This window comes from Somniosus microcephalus, chromosome 13 (genome assembly GCF_052327205.1).
Source record: "Somniosus microcephalus isolate GS21.2 chromosome 13, FLI_Smic_1.0, whole genome shotgun sequence".
Taxonomy (NCBI): Eukaryota; Metazoa; Chordata; class Chondrichthyes; order Squaliformes; family Somniosidae; genus Somniosus; species Somniosus microcephalus.
This window is the reverse complement of record NC_140999.1, coordinates 175,212,948-175,234,804: the sequence shown is the minus strand read 5'-3', so window position 1 is coordinate 175,234,804 and position 21,857 is coordinate 175,212,948. Positions and strand designations below refer to the sequence as shown.

General features: G+C 47.1%; 1 protein-coding gene across 3 annotated transcripts in view; it reads right to left on the bottom strand.

Annotated features, from left to right (window-relative positions):
- The window catches only part of LOC147108792 (uncharacterized), a 102,668-nt gene that overhangs the window by 10,108 nt on the left and 70,703 nt on the right, over positions 1-21,857 (bottom strand). For all 3 annotated transcript variants that reach the window (XR_015080655.1, XM_086005628.1, XM_086005627.1), the window contains exon 15: positions 18,584-18,713. Coding sequence is in view for 2 of the 3 variants with exons in the window: in XM_086005628.1 (XP_085861754.1) it covers positions 18,595-18,713 (119 nt within the window). In the remaining variant the exon portion in view is untranslated. The remainder of the gene's footprint in view (positions 1-18,583; positions 18,714-21,857) is intronic.

Genomic DNA, 21,857 nt, shown 5'->3' with positions numbered 1-21,857 from the left:
GAGGCCCAGCCAATCCCCATCCACAACCACCCTCCTCCGCCTGGCTGAGCTTGTTCTCACATTGAACAACTTCTCCTTTGACTCCACTCACTTCCTCCAAATTAAAGGTGTTGCTATGGTAATCCGCATGGGCCCTAGCTATGCCTGCCTGTTCATGGGATGTGTGGAACATTCTTTGTTCCAGTCCTACTCAGGTCCCCTCCCTCACCTCTTTTTCCGGTACATCGATGACTGTATTGGTGCCGTTTCCTGCTCTCGCCCTGAACTAGATAAGTTCATTCACTTTACTTCCAATTTCCACCCTTCCCTCACCTTTACATGGTCCATCTCCGACTCTTCCCTTCCCTTCCTTGACTTCTCCGTCTCCATTTCTGGCGATCGGCTTTCAACAAACATCCACTATAAGCCCACCGACTCCCACAGCTACCTGGACTACATTTCCTCCCACCCCGCTTCCTGTAAGGACTCTATTCCATTCTCTCAGTTTCTCCATCTTCGCCGCGTCTGTTCTGACGATGCCACCTTCCATACCAGTGCTTCCGACATGTCTTCCTTTTTCCTCAACCGAGGATTCTCCTCTACCGTGGTTGACACGGCCCTTGACCGTGTCCGTTCTATTTCCCGCATTTCTGCTCTCACCCTTTCCCCTCCCTCCTGGAACCACATTAAGGTTCCCCTTGTTCTCACCTTTCACCCCACCAGCCTCCACATTCAACGGATCATCCTCTGCCATTTCCGCCACCTCCAACGTGATCCCACCACCAAACACATCTTCCCCTCACCTCCCCTTTCAGCATTCCAAAGGGACCGCTCCCTCCGCGACACCCTGGTCCACTCCTCAATCACCCCCAACAGCCCTTCTCCTTCACCTGGCACCTTCCCGTGCAAGCGCAGGAGATGCAACACATGCCCTTTTACCTCCTCCCTTCCCACTGTCCAGGGCCCCAAACACCCCTTCCAGGTGAAACAGCGATTTACTTGTACTTCTTGCAATTTAATATACTGTATTCGCTGCTCACGATGCGATCTCCTCTACATTGGGGAGACCAAACGTAGATCGGGTGACCGCTTTGTAAGGGTGACCCTGAGCTTCCGGTCGCCTGTCACTTTAATTCACCGCTTCACTCCCACTCTGATCTCTCTGTCCTCGGGCTATTGCATTGTTCCAATGAAGCTCAACGTAAGCTCGAGGAACAGCACCTCATCTTTCGATTGGGCACTTTACAGCCTGCCGGACTCAACATTGAGTTCAACAATTTCAGATAATTATCCCTGCCCCCATTTTTCATGCAGTATGATTTTTGCCATTCCCATTTGCAACATTTTATCTTTCCTGCCTCTTACAAAAGTACAGGATGTTCTTTCTATTCCTTCCTCCCCTCCTAACCACCCCCCCCCCCCGTCTCTGCACCTGCTTAATATCTGTTACATCTCCAGCTTTTTCCAGTTCTGATGAAGGGTCCCAGACCTGAAACATTAACTCTGTTTCTCTCTCCACGGATGCTGCCTGGCCTGCTGAGTATTTCCAGCATTTTCTGTTGTTATTTCAGATTTCCAGCATCCGCAGTATTTTGCTATTATATCATCTCCTAACCTCTCTGACCGTGAGACTGAGAACAGGATTGGGACAGCAGATGGAGTTGTTTGGGGTAGCGAGGGGAAACAGACACAGGCAGGAGAGGGAAAATGGCTGGTCATCGACTAAGTGTTTCGAGCATTCCACATGCCTGCAAACACTGCTTGGGCATAAAAACAGAAAATGCTGGAGATACTCAGCAGGTCAGGCAGCATCTGTGAAGAGAGAAACAGAGTTAACGTTTCAGGTCCATGACCTTTCGTCAGAAGTGCTTGGGCACTTGTGATTCTACCTATAAAGCCCAGCATAAAATCAATTGTCCCCCCGACCCCTGCAATGCCCTCTTTGTGCTGGCTGAAAGTGGATGTGGAAGACTAACCCAACAATAAAATGATTGATCTCTGCTCTGCATCTCTCCAGACTAGATGCAGGAAGGATGTTTCTGATGGCCGGGGAGTCCAGAACCAGGGGTCATAGTCTAAGGATAAGGGGTAAGCCATTTAGGACTGAAATGAGGAGGAATTTCTTCACCCAGAGAGTGGTGAACCTGTGGAATTCTCTGCCACAGAGGGCGGTGGAGGCCAGTTCATTAAATATATTCAGAAAGGAGTTGGATATATTTCTTAAGGCTAAAGGGATCAAGGGATATGGGGAGAAAGCAGGGACAGGGTACTGAATTTGGATGATCAGCCATGATCTCATTGAATGGCGGAGCAGGCTCAAGGGGCCGAATGGCCTACTCCTGCTCCTATCTTCTATGTTTCTATGTTTCTATGATGATATGGCTGAGGTCAGTGATTCAGCAGTGTGGGGTGTCACGAGCATAAAACCATGATGTCACATTTTTCGAGGTTCAACATACTGTTCAAAGCTTAACTAGCTCTGAGATTGTATAATCGGAAGCGTTGATATTGATTGATGTTCGGACAGTGAAGGTTATGGCCCCGGAATTCCGATCTGCCTGCTCCACCAGTGAGGAGGCCCGGACCTCGACCCAAATTATGGCGATGGGGGTCAGTTGCATAGCTGGCGCTGGCGCATCAACAGCAGTCGCCCCTATTCACCAGCGACAAAGTTGGAGAAGCACCGTGCCATGCCACGCCAATGGAGGAATGGAGGCCCCCTGGGAGAGCTCGTCTTCAGCTCCTAATGGGCCCAGCAGGGTATTTTCTTTGGGTAATTGATCTCCTCTGTGATCGAATACTTTTAACTGGAGGAGTTTTTGGGTCTTTCCTGGGAATCACTAACTCCCAACTCTCAGCCGACAGGAGCTCTTTAAAAGAAAGATCTACTGGGGTAGTTGGGATCTCCCCCAGTCAGGCCTCTGGATGTGGAAGGGTGGACAGAGACTTGGTCCATGCCTCACCTAACTGGAACCTTTCCTAAGGTGTAAATGGAGGGGAATCTTGGCAGAACTGGGGTCTGCCCCATTTTCCGATGCCCTACCAGAGATCCACTCCCCCCCCCCCACTCCACCACCCCTTACACCTTAGGCCGAAATGGAATTTCAGGGCCCATGGTTTCTCTGAGAAAGTTTCTAATGTTTTCCAGTGACAATAAATAGGCTCTCAAAATGAGTTCAGCAATAATCCTTACATGGAGTTTCTCTCCCTTTCTGTCACTAGGTGGCAGATTGTTAATCAAATTGCTCATTTTCCACAGGGCAGACTACAATTAATTCAAAGTCGTTTCATTGAAACCATTCAATAACTCAAATGATCCAATAGTTCAAATTTTCTCAACTCTAAATCTCACTTTGCTGTGTAATTTACATAGAATTGTTTGAATTAAGCAATTTTTTGGTGCAAAATGTGACTTTGAATCATCAGGAATAGACTGTATTGTCAGGAATTTAAAGGGGACATGATATGCACACCTAGTAAATTGTCTTGGATAAATAAGAGGTGTTCAACAATGTGACTGAGAACTCGGCTACATCACCACAAGGCCAATGGATAGTAACCTGCCTGAACTTAGGGTTTAACGACTCACCTTCCCTCAAATACACAGCAGCGGTTCTTACTGCAGCAATATATCTATATTCAATCTTTTATGTCACTCATAGACATCACCATACCCTGGCACAAAACCAGCAGCAACTCAAAGAGTAAGTAACTCAACCAGTTATAGAGTTAAATAGAATCACACAGCACAGGGGGAGGCCATTCAGCCCATTGTGCCTGAACCGGCTCTTTAAGAGAGCCATCCAGTTAGTCCCATTTCCCTGCTCCTTCCCCCTAGCCCTGCAAAAGTTTTCCTTTTCGAGTATGTAGCATTTGTGGTTGAGCAAACTTACTTCAGAAGCCGACAGTGAACGTTTAGCTGAGCTTTGTGAGCAGCCGAATCCTGTGTGTTGCAGGAATTCAGCCCATCAGAAATCTCCCCAACACAGTGACCGTACCCTTTTACATACCTTTACCTGGCTATTTGCTTCTATTGGTGTATTACAGTAGAAATACAGAATGGTGAACAAGTAAACATTTAGGCTGGGATTCTTCACTTTGGGGTGGAGTTCCGGTGGGCTGGGACTTCTGCTCACCCCTTCGAATACGCCCCACCCTCAACAACCCATTAGCCTGGGTTTAGCTCATTTGTGATGCCTGGTAGGCTCTTGGCACGAAGCCTAAAAAGCTTCAATAACTCAAAAACATCTGGGGGTGGGGAGAATGAAAGCCACTCACCTTCCAACCACTTATGTGCCTGCCCGTGGGATCTGACCCTCCTGTTGGCAGGGTTCCAGTGGTAGGCCATTGCAACATGTTTCACTGGGCACCCTTGTCCTGGGGTGCCCAGTGAGTGTTCCTCTAGGAAAATGAGGCAGGATACCAGGAATATTCCTTTCCTGCCTCATTAGCATGGCTCCAATAGGTCTGTGCCTACTGTTGGTGTAGGCCCAGCTCTGCTCCTGCACGTCAGCCCCAGAAATCCTGTGGCAATATTAAAGTGGTGGAGATCAGTGAGGCTGGGTCTACACCCCTTCTTGACATATGTATCTGGGGAAAGGGAGTCTTAGGGGCAAGGGTCAGCACACTGAAGCTTTAAAGGGGCAGATTTTCTATTTTAATTTTTCCTGTACGTTTATTGCTAGTTTCTGTATATTTTTGTGTTCCTCCCCCTCTATTTAAATTCTCTGGGGGAGAAATTGGGTGGAGCCGCAAACGGGGCGCCAAGCTCGCCTGGGCGCCAGATTTTGCGCTGCGATCGGAGCAGCAGCGATCGCCGGAAATTCAGCTTGAGCGCCCCAAGAGGGACACGGGGCGAGGCTCGAGGCGCTCTGCGTCCCTCTTAGGGCGCTGAAACTGAATATCGCAGTGCAACGTGCCGCAGCGCCACACGCTGCAGCACGGCGCGCTGCGGTACTGCAGGCCTTCCTCCCATTCTTAAGGGGGAGGAGCCTGCACCAGCGCGATGAGCGATTGCGAGTGCCGGCAAAAGAGCCCGGCACCAAGGAGAAGTGCCGGGCTCTCGGAAAACAGCCGGCCATGCCGCGGGGGAAGAACAGGAGGCCGGGGACGGAGGTGCTGGCAGGTGGCCGCCGAAAAAAACGGCCGCCCTGCACCTCCACCTTAATTTGCGCCACTGCCGCCACAGGTAGGCCCCGTGAACCGGGCGCGAGTTGCGAGCGGTGCTACAGAGGCGGTCGCTGCCAAATATCGCGATCGGGGCGGTAGCGGGGCGCTGCGCACACCGATGATGTCATCGGTGGCGGTGCAGCGCAACAGGCTAACGCCGCCATTAGCGCCCCAGCTAAATATCACGGGAGGCGTGGCCAGTGGCGCTAAAGCCACTGAGTGCCCTCTTTAGGCGCTAACTGGTGGCGCAGCCCACCGAATTTCTCCCCCTCTGTTTTTTCTTTAATTTTTAGAATTATTTTGTATCTGAACATCTAGGAAAGTTTATGTTGAAATGAAAAGAGCTGTGTGTGCAAAATCCTCTGAGAGCCAACTGATTATAAACATTTCTAACATTTCAAATGGACAGTAAGAACTTAGCAAAACAGGGGATTTATAGAGGGGTTCTTACAGTACAGAGATTTCACAGGAGCTCTAGGACCATCAAGGCATCTAAATGCATCCTGTGGCATTTGCCTCCTTCCCGGCTATTATAGGGATCATCTGCGGTATCAGTCAATGTATCAGTCAATCACCCAGATGACTGACTGATGCACCAGTCAGCTTGGCCAGCTCTTTTCCACAGAATAGCAACAGAAACATGACACACCTGCTCAATGTCCTGCTGCAGGGAAGATTCCTCTAATTTTTTGTTGTACTGAGCGGGCTGTTAAATCTGTGAGTTGTTTAAGTAATTAATACTCAGACTTAATCAGTAACAATAAAACAGGTCTTTACTGGTTGGAGGTAGGGACTATACGTAGGTCTTTACTTCATGCCCACAGGCGGGAACTGAGGGGAGATCAGTACCCACAGTACTATTTATACCCCTATGGCCAGGAGTGGTACTGCGTATCACTACGCCCAACAAGTAGTGCAGTCCTGTCCATAGGTTCAAAGTAGCACACATATTACATACACAACATTCCTCCCTTCCTAGCTTTACAGTCATCTCCCCATTTAACATAACGTAATAACATATATACATATATAACTTCAGGTTTACATAACAGAATAACATAGATACATAGATAACTTCATGTCAAAACAGATCACAGATTCAGTCTCTGCGGAAAACAGTTCACAGATTCAATCTCTGTGGTGGAGTCGGTTCACGTTGCTGGAGTGACTCATTCAATAGTCCTTCCATGGATTTAACAGTTTGAACTTCCGAACTGAATTGGCTCCGTTCGGAGGGACCACGTGTGTGATCTGGTAGAGGTGATAATGGTTCAGATGGGTCATCTTCTGTTTTTACTTTTCCTTTTCTGCTTCTTGGAGACTCTCTGGGCTCCATTGTCAGCTGCCACAGCTGCCAGCTGCATGCGCAGTTCCTCCTTCTCTTCCTCCTGTTTCCGTCGTAGAGCCAGCTTCTCCCGATGTTCCGTAGACTTTTGGTGCTCCTCCATGATTTCTGCACTTTGGGAGTCGAAGTTACAAGCTGGGCAGGACAGGACATCGTAATATTCGGTGTCGTCCACCAGGTCATAGTAATATTCGGTGTCGTCCTGAGCTAGACCAGTGAGAGGGTCGTCTATTTCCTCCATACCCAGCTGGACGTTAGCCAGCTCTTGTTCCAAATCCAGACATCTTTCCTGAAGAGACTTCTTCATGTGTACCTCTGCATCCAGCTTTTTCTGGGCTTTCAGCAAGTCGTTTACTAGTGACCTCATTTGTGATTTTAATACTTCAACTTCCTTTGGAGATTGATTGATCGGACTATGCAATCCCTCTACCGGAGCAGCTGTTTCAGCGGTCTGTTGTTCTACGTTGACGTGAGTCAGCGTACTTTTGGCATCCAAGGGCTGCTCTGTTGCAGTCATCTCAGTCTGTGTTGCCACCTCAGCTCTTCCAATAACCTTTGAGAGCTCCGAACCCCTTTCGTTTGAATATTGAAGTTCGTGTTCAAGTTTTTCCCATTTCAGAGTCCTGTCCTTCAGCATATGCAGGAGTTGGCTGACCGTTAACTCCTCTGACATCAGACGTTTTGTGTGCTCCTGTTCCATTTTCTCCATCAGCTGCTTCTGTTGTCTTTCCAGATTCTCCAACTCTATATCAAAGAACTCTTTCGTTGCATTCAACTCTTGCTCACAACGGCGAAGCATTTGTTCTAATTGCTGTTGTAATTTGAAATGGAGTTGAGTTCGAGCCCGGTGTCCCTCAGAAATGGGCACATCAGTAGACTTGCCAGACTCAGAATCCACAGTTAAACTATGTTGTTGTTGCTCAGTGGAATTCTGTGCTGAAACTTTGTCTTTTGCACCTGAGTTGGGCTTACCATCATCCGTTCCAGAGTCTGGGCCGACTATCTTCACCGAGTTCTCACTCGTTATTGTTTGTAGGAAATGCCAGTCCATATTCATTTTCCTAATCCACTCCCGTCCTAGTAGTGGAGGACCTCCTTCAGATATCACATATAAGTCCATTATTTGACTGTCTTCGCCCTTGTGGACCACTGCAACCTCTATTTTCCCGATGGGGTACACTCTTTGCCCCGTGTATGTTTCCAATATAATCCCCGTATCCAGTAGGGGAATATGTTGGAATAACTTTCCGTAATCTTTCTTATTTATGACCGTCAATGCCGATCCAGTGTCCAATTCCAGTTTTACTTGGACTCCTTCTATCTGAAGAGTGACCCAAATTGTCTGGAGGTCTGCACCCTTACCAGCGTTGAGTACTCTTAAGCTAGCCAGTTCATTACTGCTAGCGTCTGAATCGGACTCCTGTTCGGTCACCTTGTGTACCTTTGCGTATTTTCCTTGCGGTGACTTCTTGTTGCTGGTCTTCTTCCCTGACCTGCATACTCTAGCTATATGTCCAAGCCTACCACAAGTTCTACATTCTTGGTTTTTAAACCAACACTGGTTCTGATCATGCGTTGTCTTTCCACAACGATAACATTTGCCAGAACTCACACCCAATTTGTGTGCACTGAGCTCCGGTGACCGTAGCTGCATTACTGCCGTGCCTCTCGCTGCGGCTTCGTGTGCTGCTGCCATAGTGACCGCCTTCTCAAGCGTCAGCTCATTCTCCTCGAGCAGTCGCTTTTGTGTATCCTGTTTAAATAAACCACACACAAATTTGTCTCGAAGTGCCTCTGTCAGTCCCGTTCCAAACTGGCAATATTTCGCTAATTTACGCAATTCCAGCAAATAATCAGCATTGCTTTCATGCTGTAGCTGCCTTCTGTCGTAAAATTTAAATCGTTCCGCTAGCATCAGCGGCGTGGGGTTTAGATGATCTTTCAGGACAGTAACAATCTCATCGAACGTCTTATCCGCCGGTTCATCTGGTGATAACAGGTGTTTCAATTGCCCGTATGTCTTCGCACCCATTAAATTTAATAATGTTAGAGCTTTATCTTGGTCACGAATTTTATTGGCCTTACAATAATTTTTTACTCTTTCAACATATATGGCCCAATCTTCGAGGTCACTATCAAAGGTGCTAATATTCCCGTGTTTAGGCATTGTAGATTTGCAATTTCTCAGATTTTTTTTTTTACTGCTATCCAAGATGGCGGCTTCCCGCTCTTGCCGTCGTCCTCCGCCCACAAAATGGCGGTTTTCCCGCGCTTGGCGGTCTTCACCCGTCCCCCAACGCCGTCTCCCTTCAGCCCCGAGTGTGGCCCTTATCTTCGCCGCGATCGCCCGAGTGCGGCCCTTATCAGCGGATGCGATCGCTGGATCGCGAAGCGGCTCTCGGCTCTTATCAGGAGATGCGATCGCTCTGTTGAAACGCCTCCCGCTCGAAGCGGCTCTCGCGCCCTATTCCTCCAGCTCCCCCAGCCCCGTTCGTGCGGCCAACGCGGTCGACTGCCTGTCGCGTCGCTGCCCGGCTCAGACAACGGCTTACCCACCACCAAGCTGGAGAAGAAGCTGACGGTCGCCGATGGAGGCTCCGAGGTCAGGATGTCTTCCAGTGGGGTGGAGAGGGTGGAAACCTCTCTGCAACGTCCTGGCTGTGGACGAAGCTGCCGTGGAGTGACTGCCGCAGGGTCCGAATCAGACTCGTCGCCAGTGTTAAATCTGTGAGTTGTTTAAGTAATTAATACTCAGACTTAATCAGTAACAATAAAACAGGTCTTTACTGGTTGGAGGTAGGGACTATACGTAGGTCTTTACTTCATGCCCACAGGCGGGAACTGAGGGGAGATCAGTACCCACAGTACTATTTATACCCCTATGGCCAGGAGTGGTACTGCGTATCACTACGCCCAACAAGTAGTGCAGTCCTGTCCATAGGTTCAAAGTAGCACACATATTACATACACAACACGGGCCACGAACTCCTTTGAGCGCGACCTTTTCGTCCGTGGGCAAAGTTTATAACAACAACTTTTACAACAACAATGGCAGCAACAGAAACCACTTAGAAGCATACATACAGTAACGCCATATTGCCACCCCACGTCTCAAATCATGAGACAATCAGACAAGGTTCCATACAAGGTTCAGTCCATAAGGATGACCCCGAGCTTCCGGTTGCCTGTCACTTTAATTCACCGCCCCATTCCCACTCAGACCTCACTGTACTCGGGCTCTTGCATTGTTCCATGGAAGCTCAGCGTAAACTTGAGGAACAGCACCTCATCTTCCGATTAGGCACTTTATAGCCTTCCGGACTCAATATCGAGTTCAACAATTTCAGATCATAACCTCGGCCCCCATTACATTTTTACTTATTTTTTATCCACACCTTTGTTTTGGCCCTCCCCCCCCCCTTTTTCTCTCTCCCACATGGCAGCTGTCTCCCATTCTGCCAGCGCATTTCACACCTAATCTAGAGCCGTCTTTTGTCTCCACTAGTCCTATCACCATCTCGTCTCGTTTTGAATACCTCTTAATGTCTCTTCACTTCTCTTTTGTTCTCTCCCAGCCCCCAGCCTGGCCTTTTAACCTATTTCATTTCCTGTGCTTTTCCAGTCTTGACAAAGGGTTTTGACCCAAAACATTGACTCTAATTTCTCTCCACGGATGTTGCCTGGCCTGCTGAGTTTTTCCAGCATTTTCCGTTGTTATTAAGGTTCGATACAGGTTTAACATAACTTCTCTGCTTTTGAATTCTATTCCTCTAGAAATGAACCCCAGTGTTTTATTTGCACTGTTATGGCTTTTTTTAACCTGCGTTGCTACTTTTAATGATTTGTGAATCTATACCCCTAGATCCCTACTCCATTTAGTCTCTTATTTACCAAGGTGTAGGTCGTCTCCTTATTCTTCCTACCAAAATGCACCACCTCACACTTGTCTATATTGAAATTCATTTGTCGTTTACATGCCCATTCTGCAAATTTGTTTACGGTAAAATAAACATCACTTTCTGTAAAGTCCGCGCCTCAATAATACACGGACTTCGGGAGAACAGCTTAACAGGTACTTTTACTGAACAGGAGGCAGCGTCAAACTGAAACTACAGAAGCCTGCTAGGGCCTTTTATACAGTGGTGGTCACTGCCGGTACTGCAGTCTACGACCAGTTATTCCCTTAAAGGTACATACACAACAATTTCCTGTAATTTTTTTCCGGCTTTACACAATTTTCTGAATTTAAAATCTCCTATTTTTGTTTCTGACAAAGGCAACCTTTGTTGCCCCAGGCAGTTTGAATTCTTCAGCAGACAGATGTGCTAATTTGGTTGGCCTGTGGAAAGTGAGGTGCCTCAACGTTTCTAAAAATATAAACCTGACACCAGAATTCTGATTTTCAAAAGTAAGTTCAAATTTTCCCCACTTTTTATGTTATTAAGGGTTTTATTAACTTTGATCAGCAACACGACTAAAACCTAGGGGGCGATTTTGCCAATGGGGACGCGTTGGAGGCGGAACTGCTGCTTGTCGGATTTTAGTCCAACCCACGCTATTTTCCCTTGATTGACCTTGTTAAGCTCGCCCAGCGGGCTAAGCAGGCCAATTAAGGGGAAGCCAGCTACAGAGAACGTCAGCGTATGACGTTTCATCTGTCAAAAACTGACATTCTCTGTTGTTTGATGAATCCTTGTATTCAAGACTCATCAAACCTCTTTTGTGAGCAGAATGCAGCCGCCATGTGTCATCTCTGCCATTGAGATACGGGAGTCTCCGGTTCCCCAACTGTTGAAGCCTGCAGGAAGAAACAAAGGTAAGTAAACATTTTCTATCGCTTTTCACTCACCTCACATACTCACCTCTCCACACTTACACCCATCACCTCCACAGCGCACTTTTGCACCCCTCCGACCCCTGCTGACCCACTGCTCGCCTCGGTGACCCTGGCGGTGTTTCCCGACGTCGGGAAGCCCGCACCTCTGTTGGAAAAATGGGGATAATCCTCTTAATTGCCTGTTAACTGTCTGTTAACAGGCAGTTAAGTGGCTGTAATCCCCTTCCCGCCTCCAGGAGACGGGACCCGGCGCGGGTCGGCCACCCGCCTCCTGGGAAGATGGAGGCGGGTTGGGGTCGGGATGGGTACCCACCCCCAGGTTCTGCCATTTTCCCGGCAGTCCCGCCTCCAAACCTGCCTCCCCAGGGCTGGCAAAACCGCCCCCTAATCCACCCCGGTGCAATATTGGAATTAGTAAAAAGTAGCAAATAAAAGTAAGTTAAAGTTGTGTTAATCACTCTTCTTCCTTCTGCTAAAATACTTCCTTGCTTCACCTGATGATTGAAAGCCTGAGCTTACAAACCCATCCGCCATAGGATCATTTTATTTTAAAAAGCGGATTCACGTACAGCTCAAAATTCGCACAAGCTCGTTTCGCATTTCCTCCCCATAAACATGTCACTGCCATCTGACAGCAACAAAGTTCTTTCTTACTCACCTGTTGCACGTCAAACTCAACGACTCACTCATATTAGATCCGTGTGTTAATGGAGACACGGAATGCAGGAGTTGGTTTAACAAGTCTTTACTGAATGGAGACAACCAGGAAACTGAAACTACAGAAGCCAGCTAGGGCCTTTTATACAGGGGTGGTGACTGCCGGTACTGCAGTCTGAGACCAGTTATTCCCTTAAAGGGACATACACAACAATTCCTCCCCTTTTAGATAAACAGTACATAACATTCATTTAACAACTAAATAATAACTAATTACAATTACAATTACGGTTGCTAGATACATTGGTTGAAGTTAAGCAATTATAAAGTTCAGTCTTTGAGGAGGCTTCCTGATTCTGTCTGGATAACGCCTCTTTGGGATATCAGGTTCTTCTGGCAAGGTTGAGTCGGGATCAATGTCGTTGTTTGGTTCGTCTGCTTCCAATATCACCGATTCGGCGGTAGATGCAATTGGTACTTCGGTTTCATCGCCAGGTGTATCAGATCGTGGTGTGGAGTTGACGTTTTCCAGTGACTCTAGAATCTGATCAGCATGGCGTCTTACAATGCTCTCTCCAACGTCCACGGTATACATTAGAGGTCCTTGCCGTGTACAGATCGTTCCTGGCTGCCATTTCTCTGTGCGGTAGTCCCGGGCCAAAACTGGTTGACCTATCTTAAAACTCCTGGTCGGCCTTTCATTCATATTCTGAAACTGCCTGTTCTCCACATCTCTTCTGACGTTTGGCTTAACCAAATCCAAGCGGCATCGTAGTCTTCGATTGAAGAACATCATGGCTGGAGTTTGGTTGGTAACCGCATGTGTCGCATTCCGGTAGGCAAACAAGAAGCTATCCAGCTTGTGTTGTAGGGGTATATCTTCATTACACATTGCCTTGATAGCCTTCTTGAATGTTTGAACAAACCTCTCGGCCAATCCATTAGTGGCTGGATGATATGGGGCGGATGTGTAATGCTTAACACCATTGTTCTTTAAGAACCTCCGGAACTCTTCAGACACAAACTGTGGTCCATTGTCAGAGCAAATCTGTTCAGGCAGCCCATTCCTGGCGAATATGGTTCGTAAGACTGTGATAGCTTTTTCTGTGGTGGTTGAGGACATTTTTATTACCTCTGGCCACTTTGAATGTGCATCCACCACAATTAAAAACATCGAGTCCATAAAGGGACCAGCAAAATCAATGTGCACCCTTTGCCATGGAGATGAGGGCCACTCCCATGGATGTAGAGGGGCTTGTGGTGGGGCGTTTTGGACCTTCTGGCATCCTGTACAGCTCTTGGTCATCTCTTCGATTTCTCTATCGATTCCCGGCCACCACACAAACGCTCTGGCTAAGTTCTTCATTTTTACCCCTCCCAGATGACCCTCATGAAGCTCATTGAGCACTCTATCCTTCAATTTGGGTGGAATTACTACTCTGGATCCACACATCAAGGTTCCTCTGCACACTGACAGCTGTTCTCTTCTCGGCGAGAATGCTGGCAGCAGTGGTTCGCCATGTGCTGGCCATCCCTTCACCATTAAATCATAGACCCAGGAGAGTGTCGGGTCATTTCATGTTTCCTTTTCTATGTTTGCATTCGTCATAGGGAGACATTCGACTATAGTCGAGTGGAATAACTCCACTGGATCCACTGCCAGTTCTTCTTCCACCATCGGCAACGGTAGGCGCGACAATCCATCAGCATTCCCATGCTGTTTAGTTCCTTTGTACTCGATGTCATATTGGTGTGCCCCTAGGAAAAGGGACCACCTCTGTAGCCGTTGTGCCGTCATTATCGGTACGCCCTTCTGAGGGTTGAAAATGGAGACGAGAGGTTGATGATCAGTTAGTAGAGTAAATTTCTGACCGTGCAGGTAGTGATTGAACTTCTTCACCCCCCACACCAGGCTGAGGGCCTCTCTGTCAATCTGGGTGTAGTTACGCTCGGCTGAAGTTAACGAGCGTGACGCAAAAGCTATCGGCCTCTCAGAACCATCAAGGAATTTATGTGACAGTACCGCCCCAATGCCGTAGGGAGACGCATCACACGCCAGTCTTATCGGTAGTGATGGGTTGTAGTGAGCCAATACTTCTCTTGAAGTGATTAGGTCCTTACTCTTCTGAAAGGCCCACTTACATTCATCGCTCCATTTCCATGCTACTCCCGTTCGTAGTAGGGCGTTCAGTGGATGCAGAATTGTGGACAAATTCGGCAAAAACTTATGGTAGTAATTCACCAATCCGAGGAATGACCTCAGTTGCAACACATTTTCAGGCGCTGGAGCCTTAACTACCGCTTCAATTTTGTCAGGGGACTTATGCAACCCCTCTTCATCAATCACGTGGCCACAATACGATATCTGTTTCTTAAAAAGCTCGCACTTGGGGTGATTGGCTCGTAGCCCATGTTCACGTAGTCTAGTGAGCACCTGCTCTAGGTTGGCAAGGTGTTCACTGTCATCTTCACCTGTCACTAGGATGTCGTCCAAGTAACACTGAGTCCCCGGAATCCCTTGCAGGTCTTGTTCCATCGCTCTTTGCCATATCGCCGGAGCTGATGCTACTCCGAATACCAGTCGATTATACTGGTAAAGACCTTTGTGAGTGTTTATCGTGAGATACTTCCTAGAGGATTCTTCAACCTCCATCTGCAAATATGCTTGTGCTAGGTCAATTTTTGTAAAACACTTCCCTCCAGATAGTGAGGCGAAGATATCTTCTATCCTTGGAAGAGGATATTGTACTGTGTGAAGGACTGGGTTCACCGTCACCTTGAAGTCCCCACAGATGCGAACCTTCCTTGGCTCCTCAGACTTATTGTTTAATGTTTTCTTCATGACAGGAACGATGGGTGTCGCCCACTCGCTCCAGTCTACCTTAGATAACACGCCTGCATTCTCCAGATTCTCCAGCTCTGCCTCGACGGCTGGGCGAATTGCATATGGTACCGGCCTTGCTTTGAAAAACTTGGGAATTGCATTCTCCTCTATTTTTATCAAGGCGGTTACGCCTTTAAGAGTGCCCAGTTCTTGTTGAAATATCTCTTTGGCGTCAGCTAAGATTGTTGACAATCGTCCAGGAGTGACGTCGTCATCCTTTTTACCAGCCACCGTCAGTGCCTGAATGGAGTGCCAGTCTAAACTTATCTTTCTGATCCATTCACGTCCCAATAACGGTGGTCCACCATCTTGCAGAATGTAGAGATACAATTTCTGTATTTTCTTGCCGTTGTATTCGACAGGCACCCTTATTTTTCCTCTGGGGTGTACTTTTTGCCCCGTATACGTCCTCAAGACAATGGATGTCTCTCTCAAGGGTATGTGTGAGAATAGCCGCTCGTAGTCTCATCGATTCATGACGGTTAGAGCTGATCCTGTATCCAATTCCATTTTGACTTGGGACCCTGCTATCGTGAGGGTGACCCAAATGGTTCGGTGATCCTCTTTTGCGATTACGTTGTGAAGCTTGAGACAGCTTAGTCTCCTGTTCCCGGATTCACTATCGCTCATCTGGTCTTCGGAACTACTGTCCGTCATCTTTTGTACTTTCCTGTATGGTTCCTTAGTAGCCTTTTTGTTGTCTTTGGTCTTCTTCCCAGGCCTGCAAACTCGTGCAATGTGTCCCATCTTTCAACATTGCCTGCATATTTTGTCCTTGGACCAGCAGTCCTTCTGGTCATGGTTTGTTCTGCCGCAGCGATAACATTTTGCAAATCCCCGTGTCATTTCGTGGGTGCCGTATTCCTGTGGCTTTTGTTGTATTTCCGCAGCTCCCCTTGCTGCTGCTTTGTACGATACTGCCACGCTGAAAGCCTTATCTAGCATCAGCTCTTTCTCTGAGAGTAACCTCTTCTGGGTTCCTTCACTCAGGAGTCCACAGACAAATTTGTCCCGTAAGGTATCTGCCAGTCCTGCTCCGAACTGGCAGTGCTTTGATAGCTTCCGTAAGGTAATCAGCATTGCTCTCATTTTTATGCTGATTTCTCCTGTGGAATTTAAATCTTTCTGCTATCAGCAGCGGTGTAGGATTTAGGTGTTCCTGTAGGATAGCAACAATTTCGTTAAGACGCTTCGCCTTCGGTTTGGCTGGAGTAATCAGGTCCCGCAATAGGCCGTACGTTCTTGCGCCCATTAACTTTAGCAATACCGATGCCTTTTTCTCATCGGCTATTTCGTTTGCCTCGCAATATACCTCGACTCTTTCCACATACATGGTCCAGTCTTCTATTGCATTATTGAAGGCAGTGATATCGCCAGTCTTTGGCATCTTAAAAATCTAAAATGGCGCCTCCCGCGCTTTTCCTTCTTCCCCGCCGAGTTAAGATGGCGCCTCCCGCGCTTTCCCGCCACTGCCACTGCTGCCAATGCTGTTCTCCACGGTATTTTTATTTTTCTATCGCGCTTCAATATTTGCTCCGTTAATTGAAGAACCGTTCCCGTCGTGGAGCGGACCCTCTGGGACACTTCCCTACCTCTTCTTAGGTCCGAATGCTGCCCGGCTGCGAAGCACCGGCCGCGCCCTGTGTGCTCCACCCTCTCTCTCTCTCTTTGCTTCCCGACTCGCTGCCCGGCCCCGTTGCCGAGCCACCCGATCGAGCTCTAGCCCGCCGCAGCCCAGGAAGGATCAGTGCACTACCTGCCACCAGCCCGATTAGCTGGGAAACCACAGACTGGAGAACCAAGCCTGGCTCTTGACAGTCTCTCCTGCAAGTTTTCAATCCGATGATTTGGAGGGCGGTCGACGCCCGTTTCTCGAGTTTCTTTGGATTATTTTTTTTTCTTTCTTCTGGCTTCGACCTTCAATAACGTCGTCTGAGGTGCTGCTGAGTTGCAGGTAAATTCGTTTCTTACTCGTCGCCAGTATTAGATCCGTGTGTTAATGGAGACACGGAATGCAGGAGTTGGTTTAACAAGTCTTTACTGAATGGAGACAACCTGGAAACTGAAACTACAGAAGCCGGCTAGGGCCTTTTATACAGGGGTGGTGACTGCCGGTACTGCAGTCTGAGACCAGTTATTCCCTTAAAGGGACATACACAACAACTTACCTGTAACAGGTTTAATAAGATGAGGTACATGTGGTGTATCTACCGATCTCTCCCACTGATTTTAAAGCTTCGTCCAGCCCCACAGCGGTGGCTGGCTGGCTGCACTGAGCTGGCCTGCTCCAGAAAGGCTCCGTGGGGTTTGTGTATTATGTATTACAGGCCCCGGCAACATGGCGCCAAAGGGGAAGGAGGGACACATTGCCCTCATCACCATGGCAACCGGCTGAACGCGGCTCCTCCACGGGTTTTGCCTTGCGGCACGTGGAACTTCCCAGAGGGCGACACAACCGACACGTCACCCTCTCCCTCGTCATGTGGCCGCTGCCCCAACTCATTTTTGTTACTTTCCAATGGGGATTGGCTCTCGGGTCACAAGACTCGCAAATGACTTTGCCTGCATTCTGGGCCATTGTGTATTGGCCCCCCCCTCTGCATTCTGGCCCATTGTGTATTGCCCCCCCCTGCATTCTGGGCCTTTGTGTATTGCCCCTCCCTCTGCATTCTGGGCCATTGTGTATTGCCCCTCCCTCTGCATTCTGGGCCATTGTGTATTGCCCCCCCCTCTGCATTCTGGGCCATTGTGTATTGCCCCCCCTCTGCATTCTGGGCCATTGTGTATTGCCCCTCCTCTGCATTCTGGGCCATTGTGTATTGCCCCCCCCTCTGCATTCTGGGCCATTGTGTATTGCCCCCCCCCTGCATTCTGGGCCATTGTGTATTGGGACCCCCCTCTGCATTCTGGGCCATTGTGTATTGCCCCCATCTGCATTCTGGGCCATTGTGTATTACCCCCTCTGCATTCTGGGCCATTGTGTATTGCCCCCCCCTCTGCATTCTGGACCATTGTGGATTGGGCCCCTCTGCATTCTGGGCCATTATGTATTGCACCCCCCCACTCTAGCTGTCCGGCAGTCCAGTTCTCTGTGCGACATTTAATTTGAAGTGCGCGTGAGCTCAGGGGCGTGTGTGCAGCCACGCACCTTAGAGGGAACAGTGCAGGGGACCATTGATGGCAGCCAGGTGGCCATCTGAGCAAGAGGTTCCTGTTCCTCCTTAGCCAACAGTAGTTGCTCCTCCTGACTCACACAGTACTACCTCCCTACTAACTGTATTCTCTGTGTAGCTCTGCTGCTGCTTGCAAATGTTGGTGAGAAAGGGACTGGTGGGTTAAAATTGGTCTTCCACGCTAGCGTAAAATGAGCAATGCCAAATCGGTAGCCCATTTTACATCCTGCCCGAGGGTGGGGCGTAAGACAGGTTGCCAATTGGGTTTAAGGATAAATAATTGGATGGGTTGTGGTACAGGTGGGGAACTCTCCCTGCCTGATTTTCCTCTATGTGCTGTGCCCAAGTGATCCTTTACACCAAATGCAACAATGCAAAACCTAGTTGAGTTTGAATATGAATTATTAGTTTTGTACAACTTGTATTTTTACAGGATGACAGGCATGGTATTAACTTTAATTGTGTCACACTGCTACATTACTGAGAACGCCGATGGCGATACACAGATCCACTTAGAATAGTTACTAATGAACCCTTACCTTTTTGGAACTTACTCTGGAAGAATGGATGTTCTGTTTTCCGGGACTTTTGCACTGCATTGTGAGGAATGTGTGGGGGCTGGTGGTGTTGGTTTGCATCTTTTAAGTCTCCTTCCTCTCTTGTATGCAGCTACAAATAAACAAATGATTACGTGCAGACGTTTAGGATTGTGCTTACTTATGGCTTTGATGATTATGCTGACACTCAATCAAATAACGAACACATGGCAGGGAAAAGGAAAACAATTAAAATCCAGAATAACAACAGAAAATGCTGGAAAAACTCAGCAGGCCAGGCAACATCCGTGGAGAGAAATTAGAGTCAACGTTTCGGGTCTAACCCTTTTTCAAACTGGAAAGGAAATAAAATAGATCGAAGGCAGGGCTGCAATAGAACAAAAGAAGTAAAAGAAGTAAAAGAGACATTAAGAGGTATTCAAAACCAGATGAGATGGTAATAGGACAGTGGAGACAAAAGACGGCAAGATTAGGTGTGAAGTGTACTGGCAGGATGGGAGACAGCTGCCATGTCGGAGAGAGAAAAAAAAGGAAAGGGGGGGAGGAGAATGGAAGATCCAAAACAAAGGGGTGGAAAAAAAATATAAGTAAAAATGTAATAGGGGCCGAGGTTATGATCTGAAATTGTTGAACTCGATATTGAACTTGATATTAAAATCCAGAGCTTGATTCTGCAAGATGGTTGCAAATATCAATCCAGTCACTTCGATTTTGGCTGATCTTATTCCGAATGTGTTCTCCCATCAGTTATTATTTAAAAGTTATTATTTTATTTTACTTTGTCTCTCTCTTTTTTGCATCGAGAATGCTAGAATCAGGCTGCCTACCTAAAGTCACTTGCACTGATACAATGCCTACCCTGACAGCACACCCAAGATTGAGACTTTGCCAATGGGAGACTTGATGGTGCAAACCAGTTAATTGTCTTATATACGGATTGCCTTATATTCAAGTATTTATAGCATGACAGCAACATGAGTGATACTAATCACAGAAGCAACAATATCAACAAAGAATATATTGTATCAGAGAGACAATGAAACAGTGACATTATGTAATCGAGAGTGAGAATTGTATAAAGCAGTGAGACTTCAAATTGAAAAAAGCAAATAACTTTACATTTAATAGTGATATATTTATGTATAATTTTAGGTACAATTTTATACAATTATGTAATTTGATATTTAAAAAATATATATAGTTGGATATATTCAGACATTGCCCGAACCACACTGTTTGCAACCTTGGTGTCATATTTGACCCTGAAATGAGTTTCCGACCACATATCAGCAGCATAACTAAGACCGCCTACTTCCACCTCTGTAACATCGCCCGGCTCCGCCCTTGCCTCGGCTCATCCGCTGCTGAAACCCTCATCTGTGCTTTTGTTACCTCTACACTTGACTATTCCAACGCACTCCTGGCTGGCCTCCCACATTCTACCCTATGTAAACTTGAGGTCATCCAAAACTCAGCCCTAAGCTCTGGGATTCCCTGCCTAAAACTCTCTGCCTCGCTACCTCTCTTTCCTTCCTTATTTAAGACACTCCTTAAAAGCTACCTCTTTGACCAAGCTTTTGGTCACCTGCCCTAATTTCTCCTTATGTGACCCGGTGTCAATTTTTTTGCCTTATAATACTCCTGTGAAGCTCCTTGGGACAGTTTACTACGTTAAAAACGCTATATAAATACAAGCTGTTGTTGTTGCTATATTATAATCTATGTTTTCGATACATCTATACTATTTTTAATTAATATATAACAAAGAGGACGGATGGTTGAGACCACGGATTCCTGTATGCAACTGGCATGGATAACAAATAGAGTTATTTATATAAGTTGGGTGGGCGAGTAGGTGAGGGGCACAGATTCATTTTTGTTTATTCTCAATTATTGCTATTTTATTTTTGTCCATGAGCAATGCCATGGGAGTTCCACCATTTAATAATCAATGGAGCATCTCTCTCAGACTGATAATTTTCAAATGTTATGAGTAGCAATGAGTTATACAACAACAACTTGCATTTATATACAGTATTATCTTTCACCAGAAGAAACAGCTTAAGTAAATAAATAAATGTGGAGAAAAGAGATGCTGAGCCAGGAAGGGAGGGATTGGGAGGGATCATCAAAAGCTTGGTCAAAGAGATAAGTCTTAGAAGGTTTTACAGGTGGAGGTTTAGGGAGAGAGTTCCATAGACCAAAGAGTCTGAAAGCCTGCAGCAAAGGCATTGGGAGAGACACAGAAGGTTAGGGTTAGAGGAACAGAGCATTCAGGAGAGGATATAGGGCTGCCCAAGACTGTAAAGAGATGGATGGGGCATAAGAAATAGGAGCAGGAGTCGGCCATTTGGCCCTTTGAGCCTGCTCCACCATTCAATATCATGGCTGATCTTCTACCTCAACTCCACTTTCCTGAACTATCCCCATATCCCTTGATTCCCTTAATATTCAAAAATCTATCGATCTCTATCTTGAATATACTCAACGACTGAGCCGCCACAGCCCTCTGGGGTAGAGAATTCCAAAGATTCACCACCATCTGAGTGAAGAAATTTCTCCTCATCTCAGTCCTAAATGACCAACCCCTTATCCTGTGACTGTGACCCCTGGTTCTAGACTCCCCAGCCAGGGGAAACATCCTCCCTGCATCTACCCTGTCAAGCCCTGTAAGAATTTTCTATGTTTCAATGCGATCACCTTTCATTCTTCTAAACTCCAGAGAATATAAGCCTAGTCTACTCAATCGCTCCTCATAGGACAATCCCCCCATCCCAGGAACCAGTCTGGTGAACCTTCGTTGCACTCCCTCTATGGCAAGTATATCCTTCCTTAGGTAAGGAGACCAAAACTGTACACAATACTCTCATTAGGGCTCTATATAATTGCAGTAAGATGTCTTTATTCTTATATTCAAATCCTCTTGTAATAAAAGCCAAAATACCATTTGCTTTCCTAATTGCTTGCTGTACCTGCATGTTAACTTTCAGTGATTCGTGTACAATGACACCCAGGTCCCTCTAAACACCAACATTTTCCAATCTCTCACCATTTAAAAAATACTCTGCTTTTCTGTTTTTCCTACCAAAGTGGATAACTTCACATTTCTCCACATTATGTTTCATTTGCTAAATTCTTGCCCACTCACTTAGCCTATTTATATCCCCTTGAAGCCTCCTTGCATCCTCCTCACAGCTTACATTCTCACCCAGCTTTGTATCATCAGCAAACTTGGATTTATTACATTTGGTCCCCT